Here is a 17358-nt window from a genome sequence, read left to right as displayed (position 1 = left end):
TCTATTAGCATCTCTCCTTCTTAACAATTTATCTGCTAAATAACCTGTAGTTGCCCACCTTTGGGATTTGCTGATTGTCTACTCAGGGTGCAGTTCAATATAGAAAAGTACTCAAGATTATACTTCAGAGATCCATAGTAAGACTAAATTTTATTGAATGTTTCCATATTTATGATGCAGAAAATAAAGCTATAGCTTTATTTTATAAATATGAACATTCATATTTTTATGCAGTTGCTTAACAAGTAATAATGGAATACTCCAAGTCAGTTCCAAGTCAGGCTTCTCAGAAAATAACACATATAAGGCTAGAAGTCAAACATGTCTGTGAAAGCACATGAGACCCATAAGCCATGATTAGTTCATGACTTGCAGACAGTAGAATGTAATGGTTTTGGACAGACTGAGATGTCATCTTACTGTGTATGCTAAGAACAAACAATTTGAATGTAGGGTTTTACATCCCAGAAAATAGAATAATACAGTCATCCTTCTTTCTATCAGAAATTTGCAAATAGGTAGCTCTTTAAGTATAGATAAAACTCAAAGCAATGAATACACACCTTTCTCCATACCACCTGCTGGCCCCAAATCTGCCCCAGCAGTTAAGGAATCAATCCTTTTCCTAAGATTGCCTCCCAACCCTTCTACTACAGATACTGCAGTTAAGGACTTGAAGACTGTGATTTACTGGTTTTAAATTTAAAATTTTAAAATTTGATTTAAATCACAAAAAATATACCAGTGTTGCAAAAAGAAAGGGGAGAAAAGAAAGACAACTTGAATTTGACTATTTTTGCTTAGAGACTTTTCCCTTTCAAATGAAATCCATTTATTCCATTTCCAAAGTTTTCTCACAGCATATAATCTTTAATATATTGCACAGGGTTCTTGTAATATCTTGAAGCATGAGGAAAGGTTTTTGCTATTTAAAAAAAATTTTTAATGTAAATGTACATATTTCATTCTCCAGCTTCATTTGTAATAGAAAAAGGAGTGTAAAGGCACCTTAACAATGCAAATGAAAGGATTAATAAACTCAAATTTAGGAAGCTCCTTTATAATTGATTGAGACAGATTAACAAGAGAAATAATCTGTTCAATTTAATATTTATTATTTTTTTAAGCTCTGATTGTTACATTGAAAATTCAATAACTTTGAGGTTTTGATGCCCACTGCTAATCTCTTAGACAATAACACAGTAGATAATTTCTACATGGAATCTCTGTATAGGCTTTTTAAAAACAATAAATTAAGGCCCTATTATCCAAACAGACCACCTCCCTATCTATTATATTTTTTCGCCTTCTTGTTTATAGCTTAGACAGTTTGAAGAGATTTAACCGTGTTGCTAGGCAACTAGCTCCTGAAGCATAACGTATTTCCTTCAGCATCCCAGCCCATTCTTTTTTATCGTCTTCATACCTGATGGAGAAAAAGAATGTAATAAGTTGTTTTAAAGTAGACAGTTCTATAGATCTCCTGGTATTAAATATTTCTCTGAGAAAACCCCATTTGATCTTACCCAGAGGAGGATGCACCTGACTCTTAGACTAACCCTTGAATTCCTCCAAAAATGTGCATTCTCTGAGCATATACCCAAATTATTGCCATAGTATTTGATCTGGATGCTTAGGCAGTTAAACCTTCTCTGGGAATCAAAGACTGTCCAGTGATGATAAGTAACAGGCAATTAATCCTTCACCTCTGGACTGCTAAAGATGGCTGGTCCCCATGAATCCAGGTCAGCAAAGAGTAAGAACTGGGAAGAGCAGAGAAAATTAAGTCACCTTGATTCTGATTTCAGCTGTAGCCATACACCAGTGTGATGCATGGCGCTGACACTAGGGGTCACTCTGTAAGAAACTATCGCTCTTCCCCTTTACTGTCCTGTGTGAGTGCTGCTCTTAGACTTTGCACTGGACCTTAGGTAAGAACTGGTCACCCTCTCCGAATATTCAGGGTCATGAAGACACAGACAACTTGAGTCCCTTTGAGACCTGTGTGCTTTTCCTTTGCCTGGTGCCTGGTGCCTGAAATGCCATCTCTGCATGAGAAATTCCTCAACATTGCCTTCTCTCTGAAGCCTTTCTCACCTTCCTGAAGCAGAGTTTGTTTTATCTTCATTTCTCACGGTGTTCTTTGTATGGTATCCATTGATGATAACAATGATCATCCTATTTTAATGTTTTTATATTTATGTCCTCAACAAGCTCAAAGTTACACGTATTTTATTCACTTAGTATCTTCCCTTCTCCAGAAGCTATCAATACTTGGCACATAGGAAATACCCCCAAATCATTCTGTGATGAGTGAATGAGATTTAAAATAATTTAAAAATTAGCTGATGCCTATGTTAGAGTTGAGAATCACTGCCTATTCTTGTTTTCCAAGCAAGAATTATTATCCCTGTTTTTCAAAAACCCTAACCTTTCCAGCCCTCCATTATTTCATCCTTTTTTTCTGCCGCTTCCAGTGTTTACCCATCTCACCCTCTTGCTGAGTCTTTCTTCCCTAGGGATCTCCAGTTTCTTTATCTTCTTCCCTCTTTTTTGAAGGGAAAGTGATAATAGTTAACTTCCTTTTATAGCCACTTTCTCTTGCCCTCTACACAGCTAGTTACTGTTACAATAACATAGGGAAATGATGTCTGATGCACAAAATAATTGTTTGGTTAAGCTGCCAGCCTTTGAGCCTTCCAGTTCACCTGCTAGGAATAAGGCATGTACTGGTTCAGGTATAGAACAAATATTATCTATTTTTCTCTCTTAGGCTTAGTGGTATGCCTCCAAAGCTGTACTTATAAATTTAAATCTGCAAGCAAATCTAAAGCATAAATGTGGCAGTTTCTAGATGAGTATAGCCAAAGCTATGGTTTTTCCAGTAGTCATGTATGGACGCGAGAGTTGGGCCATAAACAAGGCTCAGCACCAAAAAATTGATGCTTTTGAACTGCGGTGTTGGAGAAGACTCTTGAGAGTCCCTTGGACTGCAAGGTGATCAAACCACTCAACCCTAAAGGAAATCAACCTTGAATATTCTTTGGAAGGACTGATGCTGAACCTGAAGCTCCAATACTTTGACCCTGACACCAAGAGATGATTCTTTTGAAAAGACCCTGATGTTGGGAAACGGGAGGAGGAGAAAAGGATGGCAGAGGATGAGATGGTTAGCATAACCAACTCAATGGACATGAATCTGAGCAAATTCTGGAAGATAGTGATGGACAGGGAAGCCTGGAGTGCTGCAGTCCATGGAGTCACAAAGAGTTGGATGTGACTTAGAGACTGAACAACCACAAAATATATCGTGAACTCACGCTCACCTCAGGCAACTGAGATCTACCTCCTATAAACTTAGATCAGCAAGCATGATGCCTAGGCTGAAGACCACACATGGCGGGGACCTGATAGTGACTAGACATCTACATACTGTATGCCCTGCCTCAACTGTGTTACCATGTGACTCTCTTTTATGATACAAGTTACACTTCTTCTCCCAAGACCTCTGGATACACTGGTCTCTATATGCTATTCATTTCATTAGAAACTATGGTAAAATACACACACACACACCTTCTTTATAAATATATTCATTTTAAGTTTAACTGTAAAAGAGTTCAATTGAGTAACACCTGTAAGTGTCATACTTGGGAGACCTGCCCAGCATAGATCTTAGAGGTCAATACTTTTCACTTCTCTTTTAAAAAGCTTTTATAACTGAACACTCTGGAAATTGGAAACATATTTAAATTAGATTCAAAATAGAATTAATGAATCATGGAAAACTCAGGAGGTTAAATGTTTCTTCAGAGCCCTGTTCTCTCAGGATATAAAGTACCCTGTTTAAGGAAGGTAAGTGGTTTGGAAGGCTTTACTCTATGGGATGCCTAGAGCATTCACTACACTTTTAAAACTAGAAGGGAGCTTAAAGGCTGAGTGGTCCAACTCTTAATTATTTATTAAGATATAGGCCCCAGTAAATTCTTTCCCAAGCTCACAGCTAATTAGAAGCAGTACTTGATTAAATAAGTGGCAATGTGAAAAAGTTCAATAGGTTCAAAGAGTGTTTACCACCAAAAAGTAGTGTACATTTTGGGAAAGTCTGGCTTCCAGTGTACTTCAAAACTGTTTTGTCTTACTTGGCTTAATATTTAGTTTGGAAAACTGGAGTGAACAAAACTTACTTCCATATGTCATTGACTTCAGTGGGTGCAAATTCTTTAGATTCCAGCTGAATCATGGCAAAACCACCGATGGCATACAGGGATCCAGCCAAGCTGACCAAACTGATGGAACTTCTTTCTTGGGGAAATTCAGTCATTACTTCCCACCTGGGAATCATTGAAGATATAGTTAATGTAAAACTTAAAAAAATGCCAAATGTATTTACTGAATAGCTATAAAAAATTAATAGTGAAAAATTTTGAGTAGCATCCAAAATTAGAAGATTAAATTTGCTACTGGAAAATATCTAAATATTCCTTTATTTGAAAGATCTAACCAGATGCGATTTTAAGGCCCTCAATATATCAGTCCCAAAATACTTCACCTTCATCAGTTAGCACCTTCAACAGTGGTTATCAAACTGTGTGCCATAAACAGTGGAGTACTGGGAGGGCAATTCTAAGGTTCCTAGGCCCTACTCTGTTGGGTTTCATTTGAATGCTAATACAAATTTTAAAAATCTTTGAGCTCCATAGTGTCTCAAGAAATCTCCAAACCCTTTTTAATAAAGCATGTGAAAAGGATAGTTTCGGGCTCCCCAAGTTACACTAGTGGTAAAGAATCCACCTGCCAATGCAGGAGACACAAGTTCTATCCCTGGGTCAGGAAGAGTCCCCTGGAGGAGGAAATGGCAACCCATTGCAGTATTCTTCCCTGGAAAATTCGATGGACAGAGGAGCATGGTGGGCTACAGTCCATGGGGTCACAAAGAGCTGGACACGACTGAGCACATATGAGGACAGTTAACAAACTAGGGTTGGAAATTTTCTTTTTAATAATTTATCCTTCATCCTTTTAAATAAAGGATTTATGGGAACTTTTTAATGTTAATGGCTGTATGAAATAGGACCACTAAAGATAAAATCAATCAAATTAGTTGGAAGTATCAAGAGTCTAGAATGAGTCAGTCATTTTGGTAGCTCTCTTCCAGTACTCTGGCATTAAAAGTGGGTCTCATAGTTTTTCTCTAAATATATCATCTGTTTAACTATAAAAAATAATATACGTACATTGTAGAAAATCTGGAGAAACAAGTTATAGAAGAAAACAACTATCACCCATGATCCTATCCTTCAAATATAGTCATAAGCAAAACTTTGCTATATTTGTCATTTAAAAATGCATATAAATTTAAATATCCATCTATACATATGTACTGGAGAAGGCAATGGCAACCCACTCCAGTACTCTTGCCTGGAAAATCCCATGGATGGAGGAGCCTGGTAGGCTTTGCAGTCCATGGGGTCACTAAGGGTCGGACATGACTGAGCGACTTCACTTTCACTTTTCACTTTCATGCATTGGAGAAGGAAATGGCAACCCACTCCAGTGTCCTTGCCTGGAGAATCCCAGGGACGGGGGAGCCTGGTGGGCTGCCGTCTATGGGGTCACACAGAGTCGACTGAAGCGACTTAGCAGCAGCAGCAGCAGCAGCATACATATGTACAAAACTAATAATATAGAGTATTTACAGTTTTATGTGTTGCTGCTTTAACTTCTTATGGGTGTTTACCCATATAGTCTTCAAAAACATGATTTTTAATGATCATAAAAATCAAATTACATAAAACTTCCTTGTAATTTATAGATTAAAGTCTATGAAGAAGGCTGAGCGCTGAAGAATTGATGCTTTTGAACTGCGGTGTTGGAGAAGACTCTTGAGAGTCCCTTGGACTGCAAGGAGATCCAACCATTCTGAAGGAGATGAGCCCTGGGTGTTCTTTGGAAGGAATGATGCTAAAGCTGAAACTCCAGTACTTTGGCCACCTCATGCGAAGAGTTGACTCATTGGAAAAGACTCTGATGCTGGGAGTGATTTGGGGCAGGAGGAGAAGGAACGACAGAGGATGAGATGGCTGGATGGCATCACTGACTCGATGGACCTGAGTCTGAGCGAACTCTGGGAGTTGGTGATGGACAGGGAGGCCTGGAGTGCTGCGATTCATCGGGTCGCAAAGAGTCGGACACGACTGAGCAACTGAACTGAACTGAAAGTCTATTTTGAACTGTAGTTAGGAGAAGACTCTTGAGAGTCCCTTGGACTGCAAGGAGATCAAATCAGTCCATCCTAAAGGAGATCAGTCCTGAGTATTCACTGGAAGAACTGATGTTGAAGCTGAAACTCCAATACTTTGGCCACCTGGGATGAAGAGCTGACTCATTTGAAAAGGCCCTAATGCTGGGAAAGATTGAAGGTGGGGGTAAAAGGGGACGACAGAAGATGAGATGGTTGGATGGCATCACCGACTCAATGGACGTGAGGTTGAGTAGACTGTGGGAGTTGGTGATGGACAGGGAGGCCTGGAGTGCTGCAATCCATGGGGTTACAAAGAGTCGGACATGACTGAGCGACTGAACTGAACTGAACTGGAAGTCTATTTTGTAATCAGGCATACTTGGTTCCTTAAAAAAGTAATAATAGTGTTCTAATTTTTTCTTTATTGCTAAACTAGGAGCATAAAAACTATATACTCATCTAGATATATGAGCTCAAAAACTTGAAAAGGACTAATTCTATATAAAGAATATCTGTCCTGTATCTTCACATTAACTTTAAGCCAATACAATCTTAAAAGTGAAAAAAAAAAGAAAATTATAAAGAACACAAAAGAATCAAACATCTGAAGCATTCATCCTTTACAAATATCACAAACTAAGTGGGGGTCTTTTAATATTTAAAGAAACTACACATTTCAAATCAAATAACTTTATAGAGAGATGTATATCCACTATTGTGTATGTAATTATTTAGAAGTTTTACCTTTGCAAGGCTAAATTCACAAAATTAATAACAAGTGAGGGCAAATTGATTATTCCAACATTAACTTGAGGGTCATGTATTCCAAATTACAAACACACATAATGCATCAAAATGTTAGGTGTTTCATACCTATAACACCAAAAGAAACACAGACAGAGATACTTCCTCTTCAGTCCCTGCCTCCCTGCCCTCCTCTCCCCTTGTCCAAATTAGAAATTGAAGCATACAGTGATTCATATTCCATAGTAAGAGGTAACAGCTTACTTATTGGTGTTGAGGTCAAAAGCTTCAACTGAAGCTGAAAGACCATCTTCAGTGACACCTCCAGCAATCACAATTTTGCCTTTATGGACTGCCACTCCAAACATGGAGCGAGGGATTTTCATTGGAGCCAAATCTTTCCAATCTCCTTTTTTGGGGTTGTAGATAAATACTCTGTTTGTACATTTTCTGTAAACAAAACACAACAAAATGGTCCTTTAAGAATTTTCCTTTTTTGAAAAAAACAACTTGACTAATCACTTAGCTTTGGTTCTCATTTGAAATATGTAATATAGTAAGGATCAGAAAAATTCTTAATCTGAACATATGTCACCAAGCAAAGGACAATAATAAATATGAGAACCAAAAACTATTTTATAACAATTATACTACTGGAAGGTAGCATCCTTTACTTCTGGCAATTGCCTAGAGGCCCAGGAAGCATAGATTTTAATCCTATCTGCTTCTAAGTTAAATGGAAAACATGAATAGAGTTAACAAAATTCATAAATCCTTTATTGTGCCTCTGTTACAAAAGTGTTTATTCATTTCATTATCTGAATATCCTAAGAATGAATCAGTTAACTTAAAAAATACTTAGGTGTGAATGTACCTATTTTCAATGTTCATTACATTTTATTCTATCACTAATATACCAATACATTTTAAGAAATCTGGGACTAAAGATTAGACAACTAGTCATCTGAGCTGATGAGTAACAAGAACAATTTTACATGCTAAATGCTACCAGAAAAACCTGGACCCATCTGAATTATCTTTCTTAGGTTCTTATGATTCCATAATTTACTGATGGGAGTTTGAATTTCAAGTAACAATTAACTGGATATATCTGGTAAAGCAAAGAGCAACAAAACAAAACCTCAACTTTTTTTTTCACTGGTTTTATAAAAGACCAGATTTCTGGAGTAGAAGCATTTCCTGTAATATATGACTATGAGTATTATCTTAAAACTCCATTCAGTGGCAAAAACCAGTATATTTCAGTGCTTGCTTTTAGATAATGACTCATTTCAAAGTTCTTGTCTCTGGCATTTGTCAAGCAATGTTGTCTTGGTTAATCATATTCTCAAGATGAATATATTACTGACAAGACCATATGCTTCTTACTGACATATCAATTTCCTAGTTACTAATACTACTTGCAGGAAACAATTTAAATTATTTGGCAGGGTCACTATGTTTCCAAAGTCAAAACACTGCTTAACACAGATTTTCCATTCCATTTACTGAGGAAAAATGCCCCAAATAAGATTTAGGCACTGAGTGTGTTTATAATATGGCCTTCCTTTAAATGTTTATTTAATGGGAATATCTGGCATTAAGGAGGATATCAAGATTTCAGAATATGTTATCATTGAATATAGATTATATAAAAACTCATTGCTTTTTAAAATCACATATTCTATAATATATAGTATTTTAATTGAATCATAACCATTAATGTTTAACTCTAGAATATAGAGTTCTTTAATTCTAGCCCATTTCCATATTTTACTCTCCTTTCCTGCTTTTTTTTTTGCCACTTTATTTATTTTTTAATTAAAGGATAACTGCTTTACAGAATTTTGTTGTTTTTTGTCAAATACCAATAAGAATCAGCCATAGGTACACCTATGTCCCCTTCCTCCTGGACTTCCTTCCCATCTCCCTCCCCATTCCACCCTTCTAGATTGTCACAGAACCCCTGTTTGAGTTCCCTGAGTCATACAGCAAATTCTTATTGACTCTCTATTTTATATATGGTATTGTAACTTTCCATGTTACTCTCTCCATACATCTCATGCTCTTCTTCCTTCCCCCTACCCAGTGTCCATAGGTCTGTTCTCTATGTCTGTTTCTCCATTGCTGCCCTGCAAAACCTAGAGCCTATTATACAGAGTGAAGTAAGTCAGAAAGAGAAATATAAATATCATATTCCGATGCATATATATGGAATCTAGAAAGATGGTACTGATGAATTTATTTGCAGGGCAGCAATGGAAAAACAGACAGAGAATAGTCCTTAAATTCTTAATTCTAGCTTCCTTTCCAGGACTGGACAACCTTTAACCTGGGCAAGTGATACAAACCAAATTAGGCAGAGTTTTCAGGGGCAGTAAATTTGTTATCATTATTGAAATCAAAAATCATCATTTTATCAAACAGGCTACTGGCTTAACAGACTTCTGGAGCACTCTGAACTCACTTCTTCCATAAGATCTCTTTCCTAATTACCTACCCCTTGAGAAGTACCTAAAAATCAAGTTATATCCTCTTTTTCTCCTAAGAGACTGGGTGCTACTATTTCAGGTATATTTCTTCTGTTTGATCAGTGCCTGTTTGTGACCAGTTGTTAAATATTTTGAATATCATTTGTCCAGGAATAAATATGTGAAACATTGATGAGGAAAGAGCTGCCTGCTTTTCAGCCTGCTTTTCAGTTTCAAACTCAACTATCTAAATACTCTCTTAGGAATGTAAAGTACAAAATCCATGATTTTTTTATACACTATTGTTTTAGTAGCTATATTTTAAATGCTATATTAAAGAGATATGCTTAATTTTTATCTATCAATACTTATGGCTAAATCCATAAAAAGTCCGCGGGTTTTAATGTAGTAAAATATAATTATAAATTAGCCAAATAAAAGACTTGATTATGCTCCTAAATGCTGCTTTTCCATTGTAAGAAAGCTTATGATGGAGCTATTATGCTCATTCCTAGCAATATATTGGGCATATACAAACTGACTTCAGCAGTTTAATAATTTTATACAGTTTTCCTTCATAAGTCATTATTAATATCCTCCAATAACATTTCAAAACTTTATTTTAAAATTTTACTTCCAAAATGTTATAGGTGAGAAACAAGTATCATTCCAGTATAAACAGAAAGGAACCCTTGTAATAAAAAATCACCTGGATATAAACCATAAGATTTTAGGGTACTTACTTATCATCTGTCTTTCCTCCAAGGCAATATATCATCCCCTTATGTGAAATCACACTATGGCCATAGACTTTGATAGGAAGCTTTTTAACTTCATTCCATTTGGCTGCCCTAAAATCAGAAGATGATAGAATTTATATGCTTTCAGTAAATTTCAGGTTCTAAAATTATGATTTTTTTATAGACACTCATATACCTGAATGCTTAGGAAATGAAAATATCATGCCAACTTACACAGGATCATAGCATAATACTGTATCCAGAGAAGCCTCTGTTTGAAGGTCTTTGCCTGCAACTACATAGATTTTGTCATCTATCTCTCCCAGACCGAAGAGACACCTAGCTGAAGGCAGAGGTGGGAGTCCAACCCACTCAGATGCTACATTATCAAGCTGAAAGAAAAAAAATATATGAGGAATTGTGAAGCTTGTTATAGGTGTACCAAAAAATATGCTATACTTTGTTGTTTAGAATTGATTGAGATAGTAGAAGATCTCATAAATTTAAAACTATAACTCAGAAAGGATCATATTTTACCTTTGAATTACCAGGAAAAATGAGAAAATCTATACAGCCTACCAAAATAGCTAAAAATACTCAAACCTGGAGAACTTGGGAAAAGGAAAGCGAGAATAAAATAGAGTCACTAGAGTTTAGTTAGAACTGTGAGATTTCTTGTCAAACTTTCTTCCCACATTACCTTGTTCAGGTTGAACAAGGAATCAATACTTTGAGGACATTGGGGAAATAGACTGTCACTGTAGGGAGGGTCACAGTATGTGAGTGACCCCCGCAAGCTATATTTAACATGCTCCAAGCTGGTGCCCAGGACAGCTGGACCTGTCGCTCAGTTCACAGACAACTGGGATGTTAGATATTATCTTTTCTTCTTTCCTTAAACATTTTTAAGTTCTCCATGCTTCACTTTATTACTTTAGATACAGGCAGGTGTTACAGCCTATAACCTCCCAGGTTTTGGCGGGAGTGGTTTAAAATGCTCTTTTCCTTCCCTCCCACTCCCTCTTTCTGATTTAAATTAGAAAGGAATTCTGCTTGTTTTTGCTATTGCGAATTCTGCGAGCCTAAGACAGCCTCTAAGAGCATGCTCTGGGATATGTGATTGATTCTCATATGGCTGGCATCAGCTTTAGCACTAACTATTGATAATTTTCAGATTTTCCACTTTGCATTTTAGGACACCAAGGCATATAAGAAAGCTGCTTTCTGAGGGAGTGCAGTCAGAGATTGTTGTTCTCTCTAGTGCTATTTCTATGTAGCAGAAGAAAAGAAAAAAACCAGAATAACTGCATACCAAGAACAGATGCAGATATTCAAGTCTGTGGTATATCCAGATGGTGATCACTAATGTAAGGACTTTGAAAAAAAGTCCTTTATCAAGAAACCAGTAGGTCGTATAGAAGCAATAATAATGACAATTATCGACTTTTGGGGATTCCCTGGCGGCTCACTGGCAAAGAATCCATCTGCCAGTGTAGGAGATGTGGGTTCAATCCCTGGTCAGGAAGATTCCTTGGAGAAGGAAATGGCAACCCACTCCAGTATTCTTGCCTGAGAAATGCCATGGACAGAGGCGCCTGGTGGGCTACAGTTCACAGGGTCACAGAAGAGTCGGACATGACTGAGTGACTAAACAACAAAGGAATTTTTACTCTGTGATAGGCTTCATACTAGGTGCTTTATGCAGGTAATCTAATTTAGTCCTCTCATTTGTTATCTCTGATTTAGAGAGGAGAAAACAGGCACAGAAAGGTTAAACAATTTGCCCAAGCCCACAGAGCTTTTAAGTGATACTCGATGCAAACTATATAAATTCATAGTTTTTTTTTTTTTCTTTTTTTTAATGGGAGCAGCAGCCATCATAATCCCAAATCAGAAGGTTTACTGCCCACACTACCCAATACTGTCTGCCTTCCCATACTACCCCCAATAGGGCACTTCCTACAGTAGACTGCTTGCCAGGTGTTTTTACAGATGAGTTGTCAAGCTATTTAACCTCTCTGGCTTCAGTTTTCTCATCCCTAAAATTAGAGTTTGGACTCAGAATACTTAAGATGTGGCGCTGTTCAAAGATTTGATGAAACTGTTAATTCTATGGGAAAACACCCTCTCTTATCTAGGTAAAAAAAATTACCATAATCTAATTCTAGTATACAATCAAAGGTCATATGAATCCTGACTTAATACATTTTAAACAGAGGTGACAAAGCAGAAAATACAAAACCTGAAATTCTCACACATTTTCTTGTGAGTCATAATCCTCTTTCACAGGTGTTTTTATCCTGGCTCACTATTTTATCCTTGTCTCACTATTTGTGCCTTTTAAAGGAGCAAGGCATAGGAAATAATAGGGAGTTGACCTTTTCAACTTTGAATAACTGTTTTTGTAGCTATAAGGAACATCAAGCATGCTTCCTGAACCAGAAATGTGAGGCTATGTCAATAAAAGCAAGGGTAGCGATAGGGTAGAAGGGACTAAAGATAAAGCTAGAAGTATTCTTTGGATCTGATTTCCAGGTTATTTGTATTTTAATGTCATTTTTACTTCCTAGATATATTATTGTCTTTTCAATTGAATTTACCCTTTCTGAAATTTATCTGAATTTAAAACTAGCCCTTAGGAAGTTTTCTGGCCCACATTCAAATACTTATGATTACAGCTTTTATTGTTATTTTTATATTTCATAGTTAACATCCTTTAATGGAATTTGGAAAATTAAGAAGCATGACTGAATGTATTATATTTTTTTGAGATTAGTAGAAGATGGTTAAAGAGTGTGTTTTATAAATGCTCGGTATGTCACACAATTTGAAATCGCTCAGTGACTGTGGTGTGACATTCTATACTTACTTATCTTTGGCCTTTCGAATTCAAGGCCCATAACCTACAGGCCATGAGTAGCCATGACCTAAACAAACCCTTTTGAACTATCTGTAAGCTACAAAGTACTGGTATTGGTATTAAAGATAAAGTCACTGATTCCTTCATAAACTGGTAAAGTATAATGTGTTGGTAACATGAAACTAATTCCTTTCAAACAAACTATAGAGAGTTTGTTTAGGAGGATCTCTCTTCTTGGAAACTTCTATGGTTTCATAAAACAGATTAAGTTGCAATAATGTCTAAGTACAACTCTGATCCAAAGAAATTTGATCATTTATTATAAATAAAAATTTCTAAATACAATTAATCGATTCAAACTAGTGACGTTTGTATAGACAGTATTTCCTCAAAGGTAATCCAAAGCATGTAAAATACTTATACAAGTTCTTTTCATTTTCAATATAATTGTATTTTAGGCAGTAAACCACAAATAAGAGATGAAATGCTACCTCTGAGAATTTCAAGTCAAGCAAACTTGGAAAAAGGTAGAAAATCTGATCAACTATAACTTTTTGTAGAGTACTTTGATTTTTGGAAAATACCTATTTTTCAGAAAGAGGATACAAGATTGAATTTTGTTTTTACTAAAATACTGGACTTTAAAGGATTAGAGTCACAATCAACTATAAAGATGACATTTTAGGTAAAAGAGCATAAGGAAAATCATGAGCCATCACTTGTACATGAATTAGAACCTCATTCTTCATGAAAGTGTTTATCAAATATGAACAAGCAGCTAACTGATCTAAATATTTGTCAGTACTCTAATGAAAATGCAAGGGATTGGAATAGGATGTCAAGTATTGATAGAATACAGTACAAGGAGCCTAAGTAATTCACAATCAGCTAACCAGATGGTGACTAACATCCTTCCCTTATGTCTCTGCATATGTGAAGATAGCCTTTCTTACCTGGAAGAAGTAGGACTGTAGGGGCTGAGCTTTATTTTCTTCATCCACATACAGCCCTCCTACCACATACACCTGATTTTGTTGGGTAACGATGCTGGAATGATTTCTGGGGATCTGCTCAGCCAGCGCCGTAAGGTAGCATTCGTTTTCCGTGGGATCGTAAGCCACAGCAGCTGTGTCATTAACCAAGAGGATGAGGTCCTTGACAAACATTCCATGCCTGGGAATATCATTCAGGTAACCAGGAAGTAAATCTTCATCGCCAACATCACCATTCACCTCACCAGCCCCAGCCTTCTCTGTGTTTTTGCTAGGTTCTGGGAGTTTGCCTGCAAAGGCATCTTTGAGAACTTTGATTTTTTTCTGGAGTTCTGGGTTGCTTTTAATTATATCATCTTTTTCAACATGATCTTTAAAATATTTTTCTGTCATAAGGCGAAAACGAATACAATCAAACACTTCGCTAAGGTTTTTAACCCTATTTTCTTTGTCTGTTCGCACCCATTTCATCACTGCCTCAAATACTGCTTCTTCCTTTTCTACATTTAGGCTGTCATTGGAAATGACTGAGATCAGCTCCTGCGGAGACAGTTGCATGAAGTCCTCTTCCTTACAAATCTGTACAAAGCGATCAGACACAAATTCACGGGCAGAGATGGCAAGTCTCGGGCAGTCAAGAAGAAGTCCTAATCTTAGAATAGCTAGACAGTTACCAGGAGCAAGTCTTTTCTGAAGATAAGAAACGCAGACAGTGAACACGGAGGGGATCTGAAAGCGGCTGGCCAATGCAAAAATATCTTGCACGTTTCCGTCATTGAGATCAATACTGGCAGAGTATAGGTACTTAATGATTAAATCCAGAATAGCAGGATCCACATTGTCTAGTACTACCTCCTTTTTTTTCGCCTCATCAATTTCAGATAAAAAATACTCACGGAAGTAAGGACTACAAGCTGACAAAATCAATCTGTGGCAAGGAAGACTTTTGTCACCTGCTTTTAGGGTGCAATCGATGAATTTTTTCTCATCCAGGAGATCTTTTAGACCATCCTGAAGAAGGGTGGATTGGTAAAGCCGCAGTTCCTCTGCAAGTTCCCGCTGGGAATCCATTTTGTGAGTAACCTGGGTAAGGAAGGGGACACTAAGGCCTTAGCTCCTCACAGCACACAGGTCTAGCAGTAAAAAGGCAGATCAGTGTGCTCTGCCCAGCTTGAAGCCTTTGCAATTTAATCCCACCAGCTAAATATAGAAACCAATGCTAACAACGGGAATGTAGGAGAGCTAGTTTGGAAGAAGAGTTGCTCTTGCAGCTGTCAGAGATTGAAAGGAACAACTGGAACTTTTAATCACTAAGGAAACAGCTAAGAAACGAGAGATTTAAATGAAGTGGAAAGCTTTAAAATACATAAAGCATTAGAAGATAGGCTAATAAAGGATACCACAAGAAAATGTTCATTGAACTAACAGAAAACTGAATCATAAAAATGAGTCAGTCTGCTAAAACTCGTCTAGTGGCAAGCTACTTGGCTATCTGAATTAATGATGCAAAGGTCAAGAATATGAGGTGAGTTCATTTGAATACTCATAAGCAAGATCCTCTTTCCAGTAACTGTTATAAATGTTTACTTTCTACTTAAAACAGCAGGATATATAATATTCTTTGAGAAGTAGGAAACTTAAAGACTGCTACTTAGGCAGATTATTTTTTTGGAAAAAACCTTTAAAAGAATAATACACCCCCCCCCCCCAGTTCATGACTAAATTAAATGGAAAGAAACTGCTAACTTTATAAGATATCCTAAATTATCATTATTCTTAAGTGGAAAAACTATAATTAGTATTGATTAAATTATGATATTACTCGTTCACACTCTGCCTTGCTCTGCAAAGGATTTGATGTGGCAAACAATGATAATAAAACCAAGAAAAAAGTTAAAATTTGACATTAGGGAAAGAAAAATCCCACAACATATATACTATGATTAATAAAGATATTCTGCAGTTTTAAGTGTTGATCTTTCATTAAATAAAAATTTAAAAAATGGAACAGATGTAACCCTATCGGAACAATGTAATCAACAGAACCGCAGCAAAATCAGGACAAAGTGCTACATCCCTGGTATTATTTGAAAAACAGGCTTTATACATGAAAAAAAAAATGAATATACAACTAGAATATAAGTTGTTGACTATAATAGAACACACCATATTAAGTATGGGATGTAGAAGGCATGACTTAAAAAAAACTGATCCTTTGTTTATATACAAATAGCATCATATACTTCTTCATGAAATATTTTATTATAAAATTATGTTATCACATTATAAAAAACTCAGTCGGGCTGTAAATATACTGTACTTTCAAAGACTGGTATTCTTAAACATGCTGAAAAGAACATAAGCTCCATAAACACAGGGATTTGGGGAGGTTTGTTTTGTTCAATGCTATAGCCACATGACCTCATGAGTGCTCCATAAACATTTGTCAAATGAATGAATGAATGTCCTTAGATTAGGGAAATATGTATTTTTAAATTTCAAGGTCTCCATCCATGAGTAAAGGTTTTTTCCTCTTATTTTACATCACGGTGAAGTCAATGGTACTGTCAGCTGCTAAAACAACAGCTGAGAGAAGAGTTCGTTGACTCTTTTTCCATTTATAGATGCCACTAAAGGTTTTAACACACTAGAAAAAACTAACAGCTGCTCTCTTGTTTAAACAATAAATGACTCATTTCTCTCTACACGTAACACCTAACATTTGAAAAGATTAATGAGTCAGATGCAAGCACCATAATATGACATTTAAGATTATTACTTACTAATCAGCAACTTTATAGTCTGTTTTGCTTGAAAAACTATTGAAATAATATTCCGAGCTGCATTTTGTGATCTGTATACATTTTTCAAGCACACTTTCCCCCTAATATAGGTTATTATAACTCCATCCCTTAAAAATCCTTTCCTATTTAAATATAGAACCAATTAATAGCTTTTGTTTATTGATTTTTATTAAACCCAGGTTGTGTGTATGTGTGTTGCTCAGTCGCGTCCGACTCTTTGTGACCCCATGAACTGTAACCCGCCAGGCTTCTTTGTCATGGAATTCTCCAGGCAAGAATACTGGAGTGGCTCGCCATTCCCTTCTCTAGAGACACTCAGGTTAGCACTTTTACATGTCTATGGTTGTGCATACAGTTGCATTATCTTAAATGATTTTACACACTCAGTTTTTTCACTCTAGAGAAATAGGGCTCCTTTGTTTAATTTTAATGTTTTGACAAAAGTTCCTTACAACATTTCTTTATACTGAAGCAATAGCAAAAAAAAAAAAAAAGTGATGCCA

At 36.4% G+C, this 17358-nt stretch overlaps 1 protein-coding gene and 1 long non-coding RNA gene across 2 annotated transcripts; one reads left to right on the top strand and one right to left on the bottom strand.

The window, feature by feature from the left end:
* Positions 1 to 131: 131 nt before the first annotated feature.
* KLHL41 (kelch like family member 41) lies at positions 132 to 15210 on the bottom strand. The gene is made up of 6 exons (XM_040229282.1): positions 14013 to 15210; positions 10434 to 10591; positions 10203 to 10310; positions 7253 to 7438; positions 4188 to 4334; positions 132 to 1426 (listed from the first exon to the last, which is right to left on the bottom strand). Exons 1-6 carry the CDS (start codon positions 15120 to 15122, stop codon positions 1315 to 1317), a joined length of 1821 nt encoding a protein of 606 aa, XP_040085216.1. The 5' UTR covers positions 15123 to 15210; the 3' UTR covers positions 132 to 1314.
* Positions 14566 to 17349, top strand: LOC120854896. Its single transcript, XR_005719101.1, has 2 exons — positions 14566 to 15576; positions 17035 to 17349. It is a non-coding gene; the product is annotated as an uncharacterized LOC120854896 (long non-coding RNA).
* The last annotated feature ends 9 nt before the right edge of the window (positions 17350 to 17358 follow it).

The sequence above is a fragment of the Oryx dammah genome, unplaced genomic scaffold, assembly GCF_014754425.2.
Source record: "Oryx dammah isolate SB20612 unplaced genomic scaffold, SCBI_Odam_1.1 HiC_scaffold_27, whole genome shotgun sequence".
Taxonomy (NCBI): Eukaryota; Metazoa; Chordata; class Mammalia; order Artiodactyla; family Bovidae; genus Oryx; species Oryx dammah.
This window is presented reverse-complemented; position numbering and strand designations above follow the sequence as displayed.